Here is a 15,416-nt window from a genome sequence, read left to right as displayed (position 1 = left end):
CTAGATCTAGAGGGGGATGACCGCGGCAGCTTTTGAATCTCTGGGGATCTCAGATGATACGAAAGAGAGGTTGAATAGGCTAGTAATAGGGGTTGCTACAATTTCAGCGTCTAATTTTAGAAAGAAAGGGTCCAGATTGTCTAGCCCAGCTGATTTGTAGGGGTCCAGATTTTGCAGCTCTTTCAGAACATCAGCTATCTGAATTTGGGTGAAGGAGAAGTGTGGGGGGGGGGGCATGGGCAAGTTGCAGCGTAGGGTGCATAGTTGGTGGCCGTGGTAGTACAGGCTTAGCCTTTGCTTTCCTAACTGATTGTGTATATTGGTTCCTGACTTCCCTGAAAAGTTGCATATCGCGGGGGCTGTTCGATGCTAATGCAGTACACCACAATATGTTTTTGTGCTGGTCAAGGGCAGTCAAGTCTGGGGTGAACCAGGGGCTATATCTGTTCTTAGTTCTGAACTTATTCAAGCTGTTCTTCAGTGAACAGACCATAAGAGTCCTGTGTGACAACACTAACAAACAAGTAGCCATAAACATAGCGAGAGGGAGAAAATATGCCTGGACGAACATCACTGTTCCAGAGATGTATAAACTCATAGGGCTTCTGTTCTACATGTCTGTGGTCAAGTTGAAACGGATGAGAGACTACTGGAAAGTGGACAGAATTTTCTCCCTGTCCTTTCAGGGACAGTCATGTCCAGGAATAGATTCCAAATGTTCCTAGTGAACATTCACATGAGTGACCCTAAGAAAGACTGCGTCAACGATGCAAAAAGGAGAACGCTTGAGTACGACAGCCTTTGCCGTATTAAGCCATTGATGGGTGCCATGTGGATTGCAAGTCGAGCGTACTACCATCCTTACAGAACTCTGTCTATCGATGAGCGAATGATGGCATCTAAGGCTATATCTCAAAAGCCTCAATACATAAAGGCTAAGCCGGTCAAGTGGGGCTTCAAACTCGTTGTTTTGGCTGACTCCAGCGATGGCTACACCATTGACATCAGTGTGTACACTGGAAAGTCAAACTTCTCCTCTGGCAACAGACATGCCTACGACGCTGTCATGCGTCTCATTCAGCCATCCTACTTGGGCACTGGTTACCATCTCTAATGTGACAATTTCTTCACAAGTCCAAAACTGTTCCGGGATTTATTGTTCCGGAAAATTGGTGCTTGTGGAACCCTGCATGAGGATAGAGAAGACCCTGCTGGCGTCGAGACAAATGCCCTGACAATGAAATCCCAGAGTGGATCCATAAGGTGGAGGAGGGAGGGCAACCTGCTGTATGTGAAGTGGAATGAAGCAAGCATGGTGTCAATTGATTCCACCATACACAAAGCATACGAGAAGGACACAACAGTGAAGAGGAAGAAGAGGTTGAAGGACGGAAGCTGGACCACTGTGCTCGTGCCTATCCCAGAGCCCTTTGTGGACTACACCAGCCACCCTAGTCATAGACTGTTCTCTCTAGGTAACAACACATCTGCCACGCTGATCCTCAACACGGGGGCCCCTCAGGGGTGCGTGCTCAGTCCCCTCCTGTGCTCCCTGTTCACAGCGTAAAAGAGGGGGTGGGGGACACAATGCAAATAGTCCAGGTAGCCATGATTAGCTGTTCAGGAGTCTTATGGCTTGGGGGTAGAAGCTGTTGAGAAGCCTTTTGGACCTAGACTTGGCGCTCCGGTACCGCTTGCCATGCAGTAGCAGAGAGAACAGTCCATGACTAGGGTGGCTGGAGTCTTTGACAATTTTGAGGGCCTTTTTCTGACACCGCCTGGTATAGAGGTCCTGGATGGCAGGAAGGTTGGCCCCAGTAATGTACTGGGCCGTACGCACTACCCTCTGTAGTGCCTTGCGATTGGAGGCCGAGCAGTTGCCATACCAGGCGGTGATGCAACCAGTCAGGATGCTCTCGATGGTGCAGCTGTAGAACTTTTTGAGGATCTGAGGACCCATGCCAAATCTTTTCAGTCTCCTGAGGGGGAATAGGCTTTGTGGTGCCCTCTTCACGACTGTCTTGGTGTGTTTGGACCATGATAGTTCGTTGGTGATGTGGACACCAAGGAACTTGAAGCTCTCAACCTGTTCCACTACAGCCCCGTCGATGAGAATGGGGGCGTGCTCAGTCCTCTTTTTTTTCCTGTAGTCCACAATCATCTCCTTTGTCTTGGTCACGTTGAGGGAGAGGTTGTTATCCTGGCACAACACGGCCAGGTCTCTGACCTCCTCCCTATAGGCTGTCTCATCGTTGTCGGTGATCAGGCCTACCACTGTTGTGTCGTCGGCAAACTTAATGATGGTGTTGGAGTTGTGCCTGGCCATGCAGTCATGGGTGAACAGGGAGTACAGGAGGGGACTGAGCACGCACCCCTGAGGGGCCCCCGTGTTGAGGATCAGCGTGGCAGATGTGTTGTTACCTACCCTTGCCACCTGTGGGCGGCCCGTCAGGAAGTCCAGGATCCAGTTGCAGAGGGAGGTGTTTAGTCCCAGGATCCTTAGCTTAGTGATGAGCTTTGAGGGCACTATGGTGTTGAACGCTGAGCTGTAGTCAATGAATAGCATTCTCACGTATGTGTTCCTCTTGTCCAGTTGGGAAAGGGCAGTGTGGAGTGCAATAGAGATTGCATCATCTGTGGATCTGTTGGGGCGGTACGCAAATTGGAGTGGGTCTAGGGTTTCTGGGATAATGGTGTTGATGTGAGCCATGACCAGCCTTTCAAAGCACTTCATGGCTACAGACGTCAGTGCTACGGGTCGGTAGTCATTTAGGCAGGTTACCTTAGTGTCCTTGAGCACGGGGACTATGGTGGTCTGCTTGAAACATGTTGGTATTACAGACTCAGTCAGGGACATGTTGAAAATGTCAGTGAAGACACTTGCCAGTTGGTCAGCACATGCTCGGAGTACACGTCCTGGTAATCCGTCTGGCCCTGTGGCCTTATGAATGTTGAACTGCTTAAAAGTCTTACTCACATCGGCTATGGAGAGCATGATCACATAGTCATCCGGAACAGCTGGTGCTCTCACAGATGCTTCAGTGATGCTTGCCTCGAAGCGAGCATAGAAGTGGTTTAGCTCGTCTGGTAGGCTTGTGTCACTGGGCAGCTCGCGGCTGTGCTTCCCTTTGTAGTCTGTAATAGTTTTCAACCCCTGCCACATCCGACGAGCGTCAGAGCCGGTGTAGTACGATTCAATCTTAGTCCTGTATTGACGCCTTGCCTGTTTGTTGGTTCGTCGGAGGGCATAGCGGGATTTCTTATAAGCGTCCGGGTCCCGCTCCTTGAAAGTGGCAGCTCTACCCTTTAGCTCAGTGCGGATGTTGCCTGTAATCCATGGCTTCTGGTTGGGGTATGTACGTATGGTCACTGTGGGGACGACGTCATCGATGCACTTATTGATGAAGCCAGTGACTGATGTGGTGTACTCCTCAATGCTATCTGAAGAATCCCGGAATATGTTCCAGTCTGTGCTAGCAAAACAGTCCTGTAGCTTAGCATCTGCGTTGTCTGACCACTTTTATATTATCGAGTCACTGGTGCTTACTGCTTTAGTTTTTGCTTATAATAAATAATATGCCATTTAGCAGACGCTTTTATCCAAAGCGACTTACAGTCATGCGTTCATACATTTTTTTGTGTATGGGTGGTCCCGGGGATCGAACCCACTACCTTGGCGTTACAAGCGCCGTGCTCTACCAGCTGAGCTACAGAGGACCACAAGCAGGAATCTGGAGGATAGAGTTATGGTCAGATTTGCCAAATGGAGGGCGAGGGAGAGCTTTGTATGCATCTCTGTGTGTAGAGTAAAGGGGGTCTAGAGTTTTTTTCCTCTGGTTGCACATTTAACATGCTGGAAGAAATTAGGTAGAACGGATTTAAGTTTCCCTGCATTAAAGTCCCCGGCCACTAGGAGCGCTGCCTCTGGATGAGCGTTTTCCTGTTTACTTATGGCCTTATCAAGCTTATTGAGTGCAATCTTAATGCCAGCATTGGTTTGTGGTGGTAAATAGACAGCTATGAAATATATAGATGAAAACTCTCTTGGTAAATAGTGTGGTCTACAGCTTATCATAAGATACTCTACCTCAGGCGAGCAAAACCTCGAGACTTCCTTAGTATTTTATTTTGTGCACCAGCTGTTGTTTACAAATATACACAGACCGCCACCCCTTGTCTTACCGGAGTCAGCCGTTCTATCCTGCCGATGTAGCGTATAGCCCGCTAGTTTTCCATGTCGTCGTTCAGCCACGACTCGGTGAAACATAAGATATTACAATTTTTTGTCCCGTTGGTAGGATAACCGTACTCTTAGGTCATCTATTTTATTTTCCAATGATTGAAGATTGGCTAATAGGATTGATGGAAGAGGCAGTTTACTCGCTCGCCGTCAGATCCTTACGAGGCACCCCGACCTACGTCCACAATATCTTTGTCTCTTTCTCCTGCGAATGACGGGGATTTGGGCCTTGTCGGGTGTCTGTAGGATATCCTTCGTGTCCGACTCGTTGAAGAAAAAATCTTTGTCCAATACGAGGTGAGTAATCGCTGTCCTGATATCCAGAAGCTCTTTTTGGTTATAAGAGACGATGGCAGAAACATTATGTACAGAATCAATTACAAATAACGTGAAAAAACACACATAATAGTACAATTGGTTAGAGGGCTGTAAAACGGCAGCCATCTTCTCCGGCGCCACTCTGTAGGAGCTGCAAAGCTCCACAGTGGAGATTGGAGTATCTGTCCATAGGACCACTTTAAGCCGTACACTCCACAGAGCTGGGCTTTACGGAAGAGTGGCCAGAAAAAAGCCATTGCTTAAAGAAAGAAATAAGCAAACACGTTTGGTGTTCACCAAAAGCCATGTGGGAGACTCCTCAAACATATGGAAAAAGGTACTCTGGTCAGATGAGACTAAAATTGAGCTTTTTGGCCATCAAGGAAAACGCTATGTCTGGCGCAAACCCAACACCTCTCATCACCCCAAGAACACCATCCCCACAGTGGTGGTGGCAGCATCATGCTGGGGGATGTTTTTCATCGGCAGGGACTGGGAAACTGGTCAGAATTGAAGGAATGATGGATGCTGCTAAATACAGGGAAGTTCTTGAGGGAAACCTTTCAGTCTTCCCGGAGATTTGAGACTGGGACGGAGGTTCACCTTCCAGCAGGACAATTTTACATTTACATCATTTAGCAGACAATGACCCTAAGCATACTGCTAAAGCAACACTCGAGTGGTTTCAGGGGAAACATTTAAATGTCTTGGAATGGTCTTGTCAAAGCCCAGACCTCAATCCAATTAAGAATCTGTGGTATGACTTAAAGATTGCTGTACACCAGCGGAACCCATCCAACTTGAAGGAGCTGGAGCAGTTTTGCCTTGAAGAATGGGCAAAAATCCCAGTGGCTAGATGTGCCAAGCTTATAGAGACATACCCCAAGAGACTTGCAGCTGTAATTGCTGCAAAAGGTGGCTTTACAAAGTATTGACTTTGGGGGGGTGAATAGTTCTGCATGCTCAAGTTTTCTGTTTTTTTTTCTTATTTCTTGTTTGTTTCACAAGAACAAATATTTGCATCGTCAAAGTGGTAGGCATGTTGTGTAAATGAAATGATACAAACCCCCAAAAAATCAATTTTAATTCCAGGTTGTAAGGCAACAAAATAGGAAAAATGCCAAGGGGGGTGAATACTTTCGCAAGCCTCGCTACTGTTATTTTTACTGTTATTTTTACTGTTATTTTACTGCTTTTATTTTTTTACTTATCTATTGTTTGAGAGGCAAACGGACCACGTTCCTGTGCCTTGCAAACCGCCGGTATGCAAAAGAAAGAGGGCTAGTCTAGAATGCAGAAGTTATAAATATTGCCTAGACGAATGGAACCACACCCACAAAACTCCATGGAAGTGCAAGGTGTGCGAGGTTGCGCAGTGTGTTATTCCTGACAGGAACTGTTTTGAGAAGTGGCACACTAAACTTCCAGTAACTACCATCAAATATGAGATGCTGGAAGTCTTAACGATGCCCTAGTAACGTTGTAGTTGCTTACCTCAAATTTTGGGCAGATCGAATTGTATAGTTAAAATACGCATATGTATTATATACAGTGCCTTCAGAAAGTAGGCTATTCATAACCCTTGACTTATTCCACATTTTGTTGTTACAGCCTGAATTCCAAATTCATTAAATTGATTTAGATGGGTAAAAATAAAAAAGCAGATATTTAATATCCCTTTGAGCATGGTGAAGTTATTAATTACACTTTGGATGGTGCATCAATACACCCAGTCACTACAAAGATACAGGCGTTCTTCCAAACTCAGTTGCCGGAGAGGAAGGAAACCGCTCAGGGATTTCACTATGAGGCCTATGGTGACATTAAAACAGTTAGAGTTTAATGGCTGTGATAGGAGAACACTGAGGATGGATCAACAACATTGTAGTTACTCCACAATACTAACCTAAATGACAGAATGAAAAGAAGGAATCCTGTACAGAATAAAAAATATTCCAAAACATGCATCCTGTTTGCAATAAGGCACTAAAGTGAAGTGAAACTGCAAAATATGTGGCAAAGAAATGAACTTTATGTCCTGAGTACAAAGCTTTATGTTTGGACTAAATCCAACACAACACATCACTGAGTACTACTCTTCATATTTTCAAGCATGGTGGTGGCTGCATCATGTTATTGGTGTTCTTGCCATCGGCAAGGACCAGGGAGTTTTTTATGATAATAAGAAACAGAATAGAGCTAAGCACAGGCAAAAATCCTAGAGGAAAACCGGGTTGTCTGCTTTCCAACAGACGCTGGGAGACAAATTCACCTTTCAGCAGGACAATAACCTAATACACATGGCCAGATATACCCTGGAGTTGCTTACCAAGATGACATTGAATGTTCCTGAGTGGCCTAGTTACAGTTTTGATTTAAAAGGGCTTGAAAATATGTGGCAAGACTTGAAAATGGCTGTTTAGCAATGATCAACAACCAACTTGAAAGAACTTGAATTTAATGTGCAAATATTTTACAATCCAGGTGTGCAAAGCTCTTAGACTTACCCAGAAAGACTCACAGCTGTAATCGCTGCCAAAGGTGATTCTGTATTGACTCAGGGGGTTGAATACTTATCTTATGAAGATATATTAGTGTTTAAATTATTATTATTTTTTACAAATGTTCATGTTCTTCCACTTTGACATTAAATAGTATTTTGTTTAGATCATTGACAGAAAGCTTACAATTAAATCTATTTTAATCCCACTTTGTAACAACAAAATGGGGAAAAAGTAAAGAGGTGTGAATACTTTCTCAAGGCACTGTAGGTGCCGTTTGCAAGGCATTGGAAAACCTATCTGGTCTCTGTGGTTGAATCTGTGTTTAAAATTCACTGCACGACTAAGGGACCTTACAGAATATTGTATGTGTGGGGTACAGAGATGAGGTAGTCATTCAAAAATCATGCAACTTATACTGAACAAAAATATAAATGCAACTTGCAGCAATTTCAAAGATTTTACAGAGTTACAGTTCATAGAAGGAAATCAGTCAATTGAAATAAATTCATTAGTCCCAAATTTATGGATTTCACATGACTGGGCAGGGACGCAGCCATGGGTGGGCCTGGGAGGGCATAGGCCTACCCACTTGGGAGCCAGACCCGTTGGACGTACTGCCAAATTCTCTAAGACGACGTTGGAGGCGGCTTATTGTAGGGAAATTAACATTCAATTCTCTGGCAACAGCTCTGGTGGACATTCCTGCTGTCAGCATGCCAATTGCATGCTCCCTCAAAACTTGAGACATCTGTGGCATTGTGTTGTGTGACAAAACTGCACATTTTAGAGTGGCCTTTTATTGTTCCCAGCACAAGGTGCACCTGTGTAATGATCATGCTGTTTAATCAGCTTTTTGATATGCCACACCTGTCAAATGGATGGATTATCTTGGCAAATGAGAAATGCTCACTAATAGGGATGTAAATACATTTGTGCACAACATTTGAGAGAAATAAGCTTTTTGTGCGTATGGAACATTTATTTTATTTCAGCTCATGAAACATTGGACCAATGCGTTTATATTTTTGTTCAGTATATTTTGTGACTTGTTAAGCAAATGTCTACTCCTGAACTGCCATTACAAAAGGGATTAATACTTTTTGACTCAGGACATTTCAGGTTTTCATTTTTTATTAATTTGTCCCCCCAAAGAAAATCAATTTTGACATTATGGGGTATTGTGTGTAGGCCAGTGACACAAAATCTAAATGTAATCCATTTTAAATTCAGGCTGTAACACAACAAAATGTGGACAACTCAAGGGGTGTGAATACTTTCTGAAGGCACTGTACATAGTGGTGTAAAGTACTTAAGTAAAAATACTTTAAAGTACTACTTAAGTCGTTTTGGGGGGTATCTGTGCTTAAGCTTACTATTTATATTTTTGACTACTTTCACTGCACTACATTCCTAAAGAAAATGATGTACTATAAACTCCATACATTTTCCCTGACACCCTAAAGTACTCGTTGTATTTTGAATTCTTAGCAGGACAGGAAAATGGTCCAATTACATTTTACATTTACATTTTAGTCATTTAGCAGTCACTCTTTGACTTACAGTTAGTGAGTGCATACATTTTTCTTTTTTTTTTCTTCATACAATTCACTCACTTATCAAGAGAACATCCCTGGTCATCCCTACTGCCTCTGATCTGGTGGACTCACTGAACACACAATGATGTCTGAGCATTGGAGTGTGCCCCTGGCTAACCATAATCTATATTTTTTAATGGTCTCGTCTGGTTTGCGAATTTCAAATAATTTATACTTTTACTTTTGATACTTAAGTGTATTTTAGCAAGTACATTTACTTTTGATACTTAAGTATATTTAAAGTCAAATATTTTTTTACTTTTACTCAAGTAGTATTTTACTGGGTGACTGTCACTTTTATTTGAGTCATTTTCTATTAAGGTATCTTTACTTTTACTGAAGTAAGACAATTGGGTACTTTTTCCACCACTGACTGTACATAATATGAATCAATGTCCTACCTCTGTAAACTACACATAGCCGCGGGAATTAAAATATCTGAATACATTTTTTTATATTAATTAAAGAAAAACAATCTCACAAAAATAGTGCATTGGGCCTTTACTAGTCCTGTATTAGCGGACCAATATAGCGATCTGTAGCGCGGGAAAAACATAAATAATCTGCGTGATGTTATTGATTCTGAGATGTAAGGCAACACTTTACAGATCTATAAGGACGAACGTTGAATTGGTGTAAAAAAAAAAAATTTTTCATTTGTTCGCCTCGAGGTTGGGTGCAATATATTGGGAAGTTGAAATCATTTGAACCTTGCACTACTTGGCTTGCTCCCAGAGCTCCTGTTCTGTTACACTTGAATGTGTTATTTGTATAAATAACACATGAAAGTGTAAGGTGTGTGCTCTAGCCTATAAAATCTACTTGTATTTTACCTGCATGCTATTTTTTTCTGTTTTGATTCATTAATCAATTTGCTGCTACTTCCATAACTGCATATCACCAGATTAATTAAATGAAAGATGTACAGCATTGATTGCTTGGCAGTTCCATCATATGGGTGTGTGAACTGCTGCTATTGTTAAACCAATATAAATGAATTGGAAATGGTGACTACTCATGGAAATACATTGATATTATTTCTAACTATTCCAAACTGAATATCCCTCATGCTTAGACTGCCACCTAGGGGCCATGGGATGCTCTGTAAATGATGGTCGATGAAAGCACAGAAGCCATAATGAGCTCAGGGGTGATTAGCTTTTGCCCTAGTCTTCGTAACTTTGAAACCTTTCTCTGACAATGCAATGTATGAAAAATGACAAAAACTAACTTGTTCCTCCTTCCCAGCATTCTCCATTAGTCATTAAACGTCAAATTTACCATAATGAAAACAATTAAACGTATTTAATGTCGTTGCTTGCCAATTGCTAAGATATTAATCAAATTCTCTACTCATTCAAATCAATGTATATTTTTGGACCAATGTCTGACATGCTGAAACGCAACGCCCAGAGAGTTCATTGTCTAGAGAGGGCTGCTGTCACGGTGGGCCAATCCCCTCATTCTTGGACCATCGTCAACATGGCAGACGTGGATATCATCGTGAACAAGTTTTTGACACTTTGGAGGATACCGTTTGTCCGTCTTAAATTGCCGTGGATTTTCTTGGGTATTTCAATAGTGGGATCCTTTGTCAAGACGACACAGCTCGTTCCGGAGACATATTTTAGCAACAGCAGAAATGTTCTCAATATGTAAGTAGAATGACCTACCGGTTAGCAAACTATCCACAATGACAACTTGATTTAGCTAGTAGAAAGCTCGCTAGCTAGCTAGGTAACGTTAGCTTGCGAAGTGGCAAACCCTTGCGAGCACAGCCACGACTAGTAGGGCCAAACGTCAGTGTTATTCAGTTAACCAGGCAAGTAAGCTAGCTAACAAATCCCCAGTTCTTCTTTCGTATTTATTTACAATACAAGGAGAAGCAACATAGGGATTAACTAGCTACAACCACTTACCAAATTCCTCTTAGGCTAGACATTTGTTACCAGTGGCGATTTTACCATGTCAGTCTTGGTGGGAAAAACAAAAGTGGGATGCATGCCAACAAAGCCACTAAACAATACATTAATTGCACTATAAAGGTGACAAACTGTGCCCACAAACTGTTAGGGCCTACATAAAGCTGTCCCAACAGCTTACCACTGCTACACCTGGCTATCAGCAGAGCCTTGTCTGGCAGCGAAACAGTTAATTCAGCCTCATTTACTGCCTTTTAAAAAAACATCGCTGATATGGCTGACTTGTTTCAACAAATGTGGTTTCTACTGACAATTGAGATGTACAAAATATGGCATAAGGAGACGACAAGCAGATAAGAGGCAATCTGTAATTTCGATTAATACATTGAGTGAGCTAGGACGGATGTAGTCAACAACTATTTTTTCAGCACTTTTGAAATGTACAGCGACAGAATTCAGAACATGGGCCGTTCTTACAGTGTTCTCCCTGTACACCAAGTCAGAACCGTGGGGTAAATAAAGGGGGCATATAAGCAGACAATGAAAGCTCTTACAATATTCAATGTTTACATTTCTCTAAAACAGGTTATCGGCTACATATGCACCACCAAGTCAGAACAGTAGGCAAAATTAAGAGGGGAAAATAGACCAAATTATTAGGGTGAAGCACATGGGCTCCTAACAGCTTACTACACAACATACACTTAGCATTACTTTCTTAGCTACAGTCTACATATCTCCCTGGCATATTACATAATTTATGCAGCAGCATACAATACATTTTTGGACACACCTTGTTGTGCTTCGTGGGCAAATGTTGTCATCAAAGTCTGGCATTCTCTGGATTTATGGTGCTTTCAAGACAACTGGGAACTCTGGAAAAAAACAAGGTCGAATCATGATGAAGTCAGTGATCTTCAGGTTGTAGTTCTAGAAAGAGGTCAGAGTTCCCGATTTACAATTCCGAGTTGGATGACCGTTCAAAACTTATTTTCCCAGTCAGAGCTAGTTTTTCCCTAGTTGTCTTAAACTCACTGAAGTCAGATTTCGCAGTTCCGAGTTAACAGTTGTTTTGAGCGCGGCACAAATCATGCTTCATTGACAGCATGGCCAATGTTGAATGTTTATCATTTTAAGTTTGGAAAAGAGACCGTTAATCCCATACTTTGGACCACACAGCGACTTCACTGAAAAGAAGGCTAGTGATTGCTTTGCAATGCTTGCAGTTAGCCACTGATTCCTTCCAAACCACTCATTGTTGAATTTGCGATTTCCAACTTGTTGTGTGATGTTTATGTCCAATGGCCGATGAGCACCGATACGTTTTATCCATAATTTCTCTTCATTATTTATCTTCATTGCCAGTAGATTGTCGACTTGATTCATGATGACTGCTAGCTAAGATTTTGAAAGTATGATGTTGACATGATCAGTCCAATCAAAGCTACTGTAGATATAATGTGATTTGACGTCATTTTATCTGTGGCCAATGACCTTGAGCCGCCTTGGATGGGCACTTCTAATGTAACTCTATGGCAGCACCCAAGGGGCTTGAATTTTCAAGCTCTACCCTTAGACTTGGCGGTGAAGTAGTGTCCCCATGAGTGACAGAACACTGAGCCAATCATGGCGCAACTAGAGAACATTACCAACACCTACGCTCCGTATTTTCCGCTGGCTGCCCCACCACCACAGAAAGCACTGAGCTAGGCTAAAACACCTGCATTTTGGAGCTGCCTTATTCAATAAAGCAAAAAAAGAGACCATGTTTGTATGCGGCTTTATTAACTCAATGATATGTTTTTTTTTTACATTGTTTGCTAACTGATATGTGACACGTATTAATGCCAAAATAACATGCAAAACAGGCAAGACAAAAAAGAAAGATTTTTATTTTATTGTTTATTTTTGCTAAAAATGTATGGTTTGCTCTGCCCCACCTGCCCTGAATGAAGGGTCGCCACTGTTTGTTACCCCATTCATAGACACTATCTACTTTAGCGCCTATTGACGATAGTATCTATTGACATAGGGAATTTTGTTAAGAGCCCCGATGCCTGCGCTGAACGTTAACACGCATCGCTTGCGGTACTGTTTTGGAAACGTATATAAGGAACGTATCTTTCATATCAGCGAGAATTTTATTTAAAAAAACAAAAGGTTAATTACTGCACACCTTTTATAGGGTTAGTGTTCCCACACGGCCATAGCTATATCTGTTACAGCGCTTGTTTACGGAAGACATAGGCCGCCACCTGTGCTAATTAGCTATCTAGCGTTCTGCGAACACCTGTGTGTAAGCTAACTGGGGAGGAAGTGTAGTTTGTCAACTAGAGGCCACAGTGTATGGATCTGTGCAAAACTGCTACAGTAAGTGGCTTTTTTATAAGAACGATTCTTTCTGGGTTACATTAAAGATAAGGGGCATATCAGTACAGGTTTAGAAAGCAATTATTATTGACGTTTCTGAACATTACAACACCACGTCGTAATTAGAGTTTATACGGAGCCAAATGTGGGCGACTATAATGGCTGAAAACCCTACATACGGAGAAGGGTTTTCGAGAGCTAGACACTTGCCAGTTTGCCTGTGTAGTCTGATTATCAACTGTCTGCTACATCTTGCATGACCACTATTTCTTACATGACCACTTCCTATATCTATTTCAGGTATTTTGTCAAAGTGTCCTGGGGCTGGACCTTACTGCTGTTGACCCCGTTCATCTTCCTCATATCCTACAACAAGAGCTTGACCTTTGCCCTCCGGCGAATGAGCTCATTGGTGGTGGCCACAGCCATTTGGTACACCTTCACTGAGACCTTCTTCTACATTGAAGATGCCACAGGTACATGCCACATGGATAAAGTCCCTCATGAAGAATTCACCACAAAGTGGAGATGCAGGAAGGCTGGGGGTCAATGGGATGGCTATGACATCTCAGGACACTCGTTCATTCTCTCGTACTCTGCACTCATCATTGCTCAAGAAATGGCACCTATGCTTGACAAAAAGATCAATCGGAACATTGTCCTTGATCTGTTATATGTGTCTCTTAATGGAATAGTAATCATCTGGATATGGATGTTTATGTGTACCTCTGTGTATTTTCATGATTTCTTGCAGAAGGTTCTCGGGACTGTTTTTGGAATTCTGGCATGGTTTGTCACATATCGGGTATGGTATCCAATGCCCTTATCGCCTGGTCTTCCACATCAGTCAGAAAAGCAGAGCTGACTTGCTTAAAATCAGCACTACTTGGTACTAGGCTAAACATCCTACTCTCACACTGCAGTGTGGCTCTGCAACGTCTGCCACCTTCAAAACATTAAAGTTAAAAACATGGACATTCTTCTGAGGGTCCGTGTTGACTGTTGTTGCTATTTAAAGTTGTCTTTCCTTTAGAAAGGTCATTTTGGACAGGGGCTTGGGGTTAGTTTGCATGCAGTCCCTACTCCCTATGTGGCTGTAGGCAGCTGGTGTTCTTAAAATGACTCTGAAGTAATCCGAGATCATTGCAGTGCATGGCGTTGATGTCTTGGTCCAGGCCTATCAGCTAGCTAGTCTTCTCTAGGGTTGTGGTCCATACCATTTACTTCCTGAATTGAAAATGGAAAGATTTAAAGAAAAAGGAATTCAATTCACCCCAACTCTGATGGTCACGGTGTAATTTTTTGTTTTACATTTTTGGCTTCAAATGTTTTATCTGTGTGGAAATATTTATTGTAGAGAAATGTATAAAGTAGCCTAATTAATTTATCAATGGCAAATGTAGTGAACACTACATTTACAATGAGATACTGTAAGGCTTACCTTTAAGGTATTTTGAAGGTAAGGTATTGTGCTTTGCCGACAATTTTTATTGTAACACACAACCCTCCAAATAAAAATGAGATCAGTTCTGGAGCTAGTTGTACAGATTGCCAGATGTCTCAAATGTCCAGCAGCTCTCAATCAACATTGTGCTTTATTCATAAGGCCTACATAAGGTCAGCCAAAATTGTAGCCTAACTATTTCGTTTTGTTAGACAAATCATTAAGGACAACATACAATTCTTTCCAGAACCAAAGGATTCTAATCATATCAATGTTACTACTAGCTGTAGGTGCATCTGTTTATTCTCAGCACTACCTAGGGACATGGAAAATTGAGCATGATGTACATTTATTGTCAAATTCATTGTATTTTTAGTAGATTGCGTGACTGTGCACTCTAATAAATTTCTTAACAATGAGGATATTGTCTTTTGTTTGGATGTGAGAAAAACCATAGAGTATAAAATAATAGAGAAAATACATTACATTCAATTATAAGTGTTGAAATAACAGTTTTTAATCTCCAAGTTCTATTTTTCAATTTCATAATTTATTTTTAATTGATGGCAACTGAATAAATTAAGGCTTATGAACAAACAAAGTGCACTGTAAAGAAATGCATATTTATAAATATAAAAAATAAGAAAATACTATTGTGAAATATGTCCATAAATAACAGCTAGAAGTACTCAACTTGATGAAATCATTGTCTCGAGAGTTCTGTGAGCCATATGGAATACAGACCTAATTTGCAAGGATTACGTTTTCAGTTGTAAGAAGCAGATAATTCTTCGTAACAATGGTGCTTGTTATAATGAAATCTATACAAGCCTTGACAATGATAGACTGGTTATGGAATTGTGATTTCTCAATTGGTCTCTGACATTTCACCCAGACAGTGTTACAGTTTATGTATCAGTGAAAGTCCCAGGAGGAGACACAATTGTACAAGAAGAAAAAACAAAATGAAGTGGATTGTAGACACTTGAGTTGAACTACTGTATGGCTATTAATGAAAGACTA

General features: G+C 41.8%; 1 protein-coding gene across 1 annotated transcript; it reads left to right on the top strand.

Moving 5' to 3' along the window:
* The first annotated feature begins 10,086 nt into the window (after positions 1-10,086).
* LOC121545797 (acyl-coenzyme A diphosphatase FITM2) lies at positions 10,087-14,812 on the top strand. Its single transcript, XM_041856631.2, has 2 exons — positions 10,087-10,312; positions 13,250-14,812. The coding sequence occupies exons 1-2, from the start codon at positions 10,140-10,142 to the stop codon at positions 13,812-13,814; spliced, it is 738 nt and encodes a 245-aa protein (XP_041712565.1). The 5' UTR covers positions 10,087-10,139; the 3' UTR covers positions 13,815-14,812.
* The last annotated feature ends 604 nt before the right edge of the window (positions 14,813-15,416 follow it).

Source organism: Coregonus clupeaformis, chromosome 30 (genome assembly GCF_020615455.1).
Source record: "Coregonus clupeaformis isolate EN_2021a chromosome 30, ASM2061545v1, whole genome shotgun sequence".
Taxonomy (NCBI): Eukaryota; Metazoa; Chordata; class Actinopteri; order Salmoniformes; family Salmonidae; genus Coregonus; species Coregonus clupeaformis.
This window is presented reverse-complemented; position numbering and strand designations above follow the sequence as displayed.

Bases quoted from the DNA above. Each gene is read 5' to 3' on its own strand.
- LOC121545797 (XM_041856631.2), top strand. From the start codon at position 10,140: ATGGCAGACGTGGATATCATCGTGAACAAGTTTTTGACACTTTGGAGG. The intron at 10,313-13,249 runs GTAAGTAGAATG...TATCTATTTCAG, and splicing joins AGCAGAAATGTTCTCAATAT to GTATTTTGTCAAAGTGTCCT.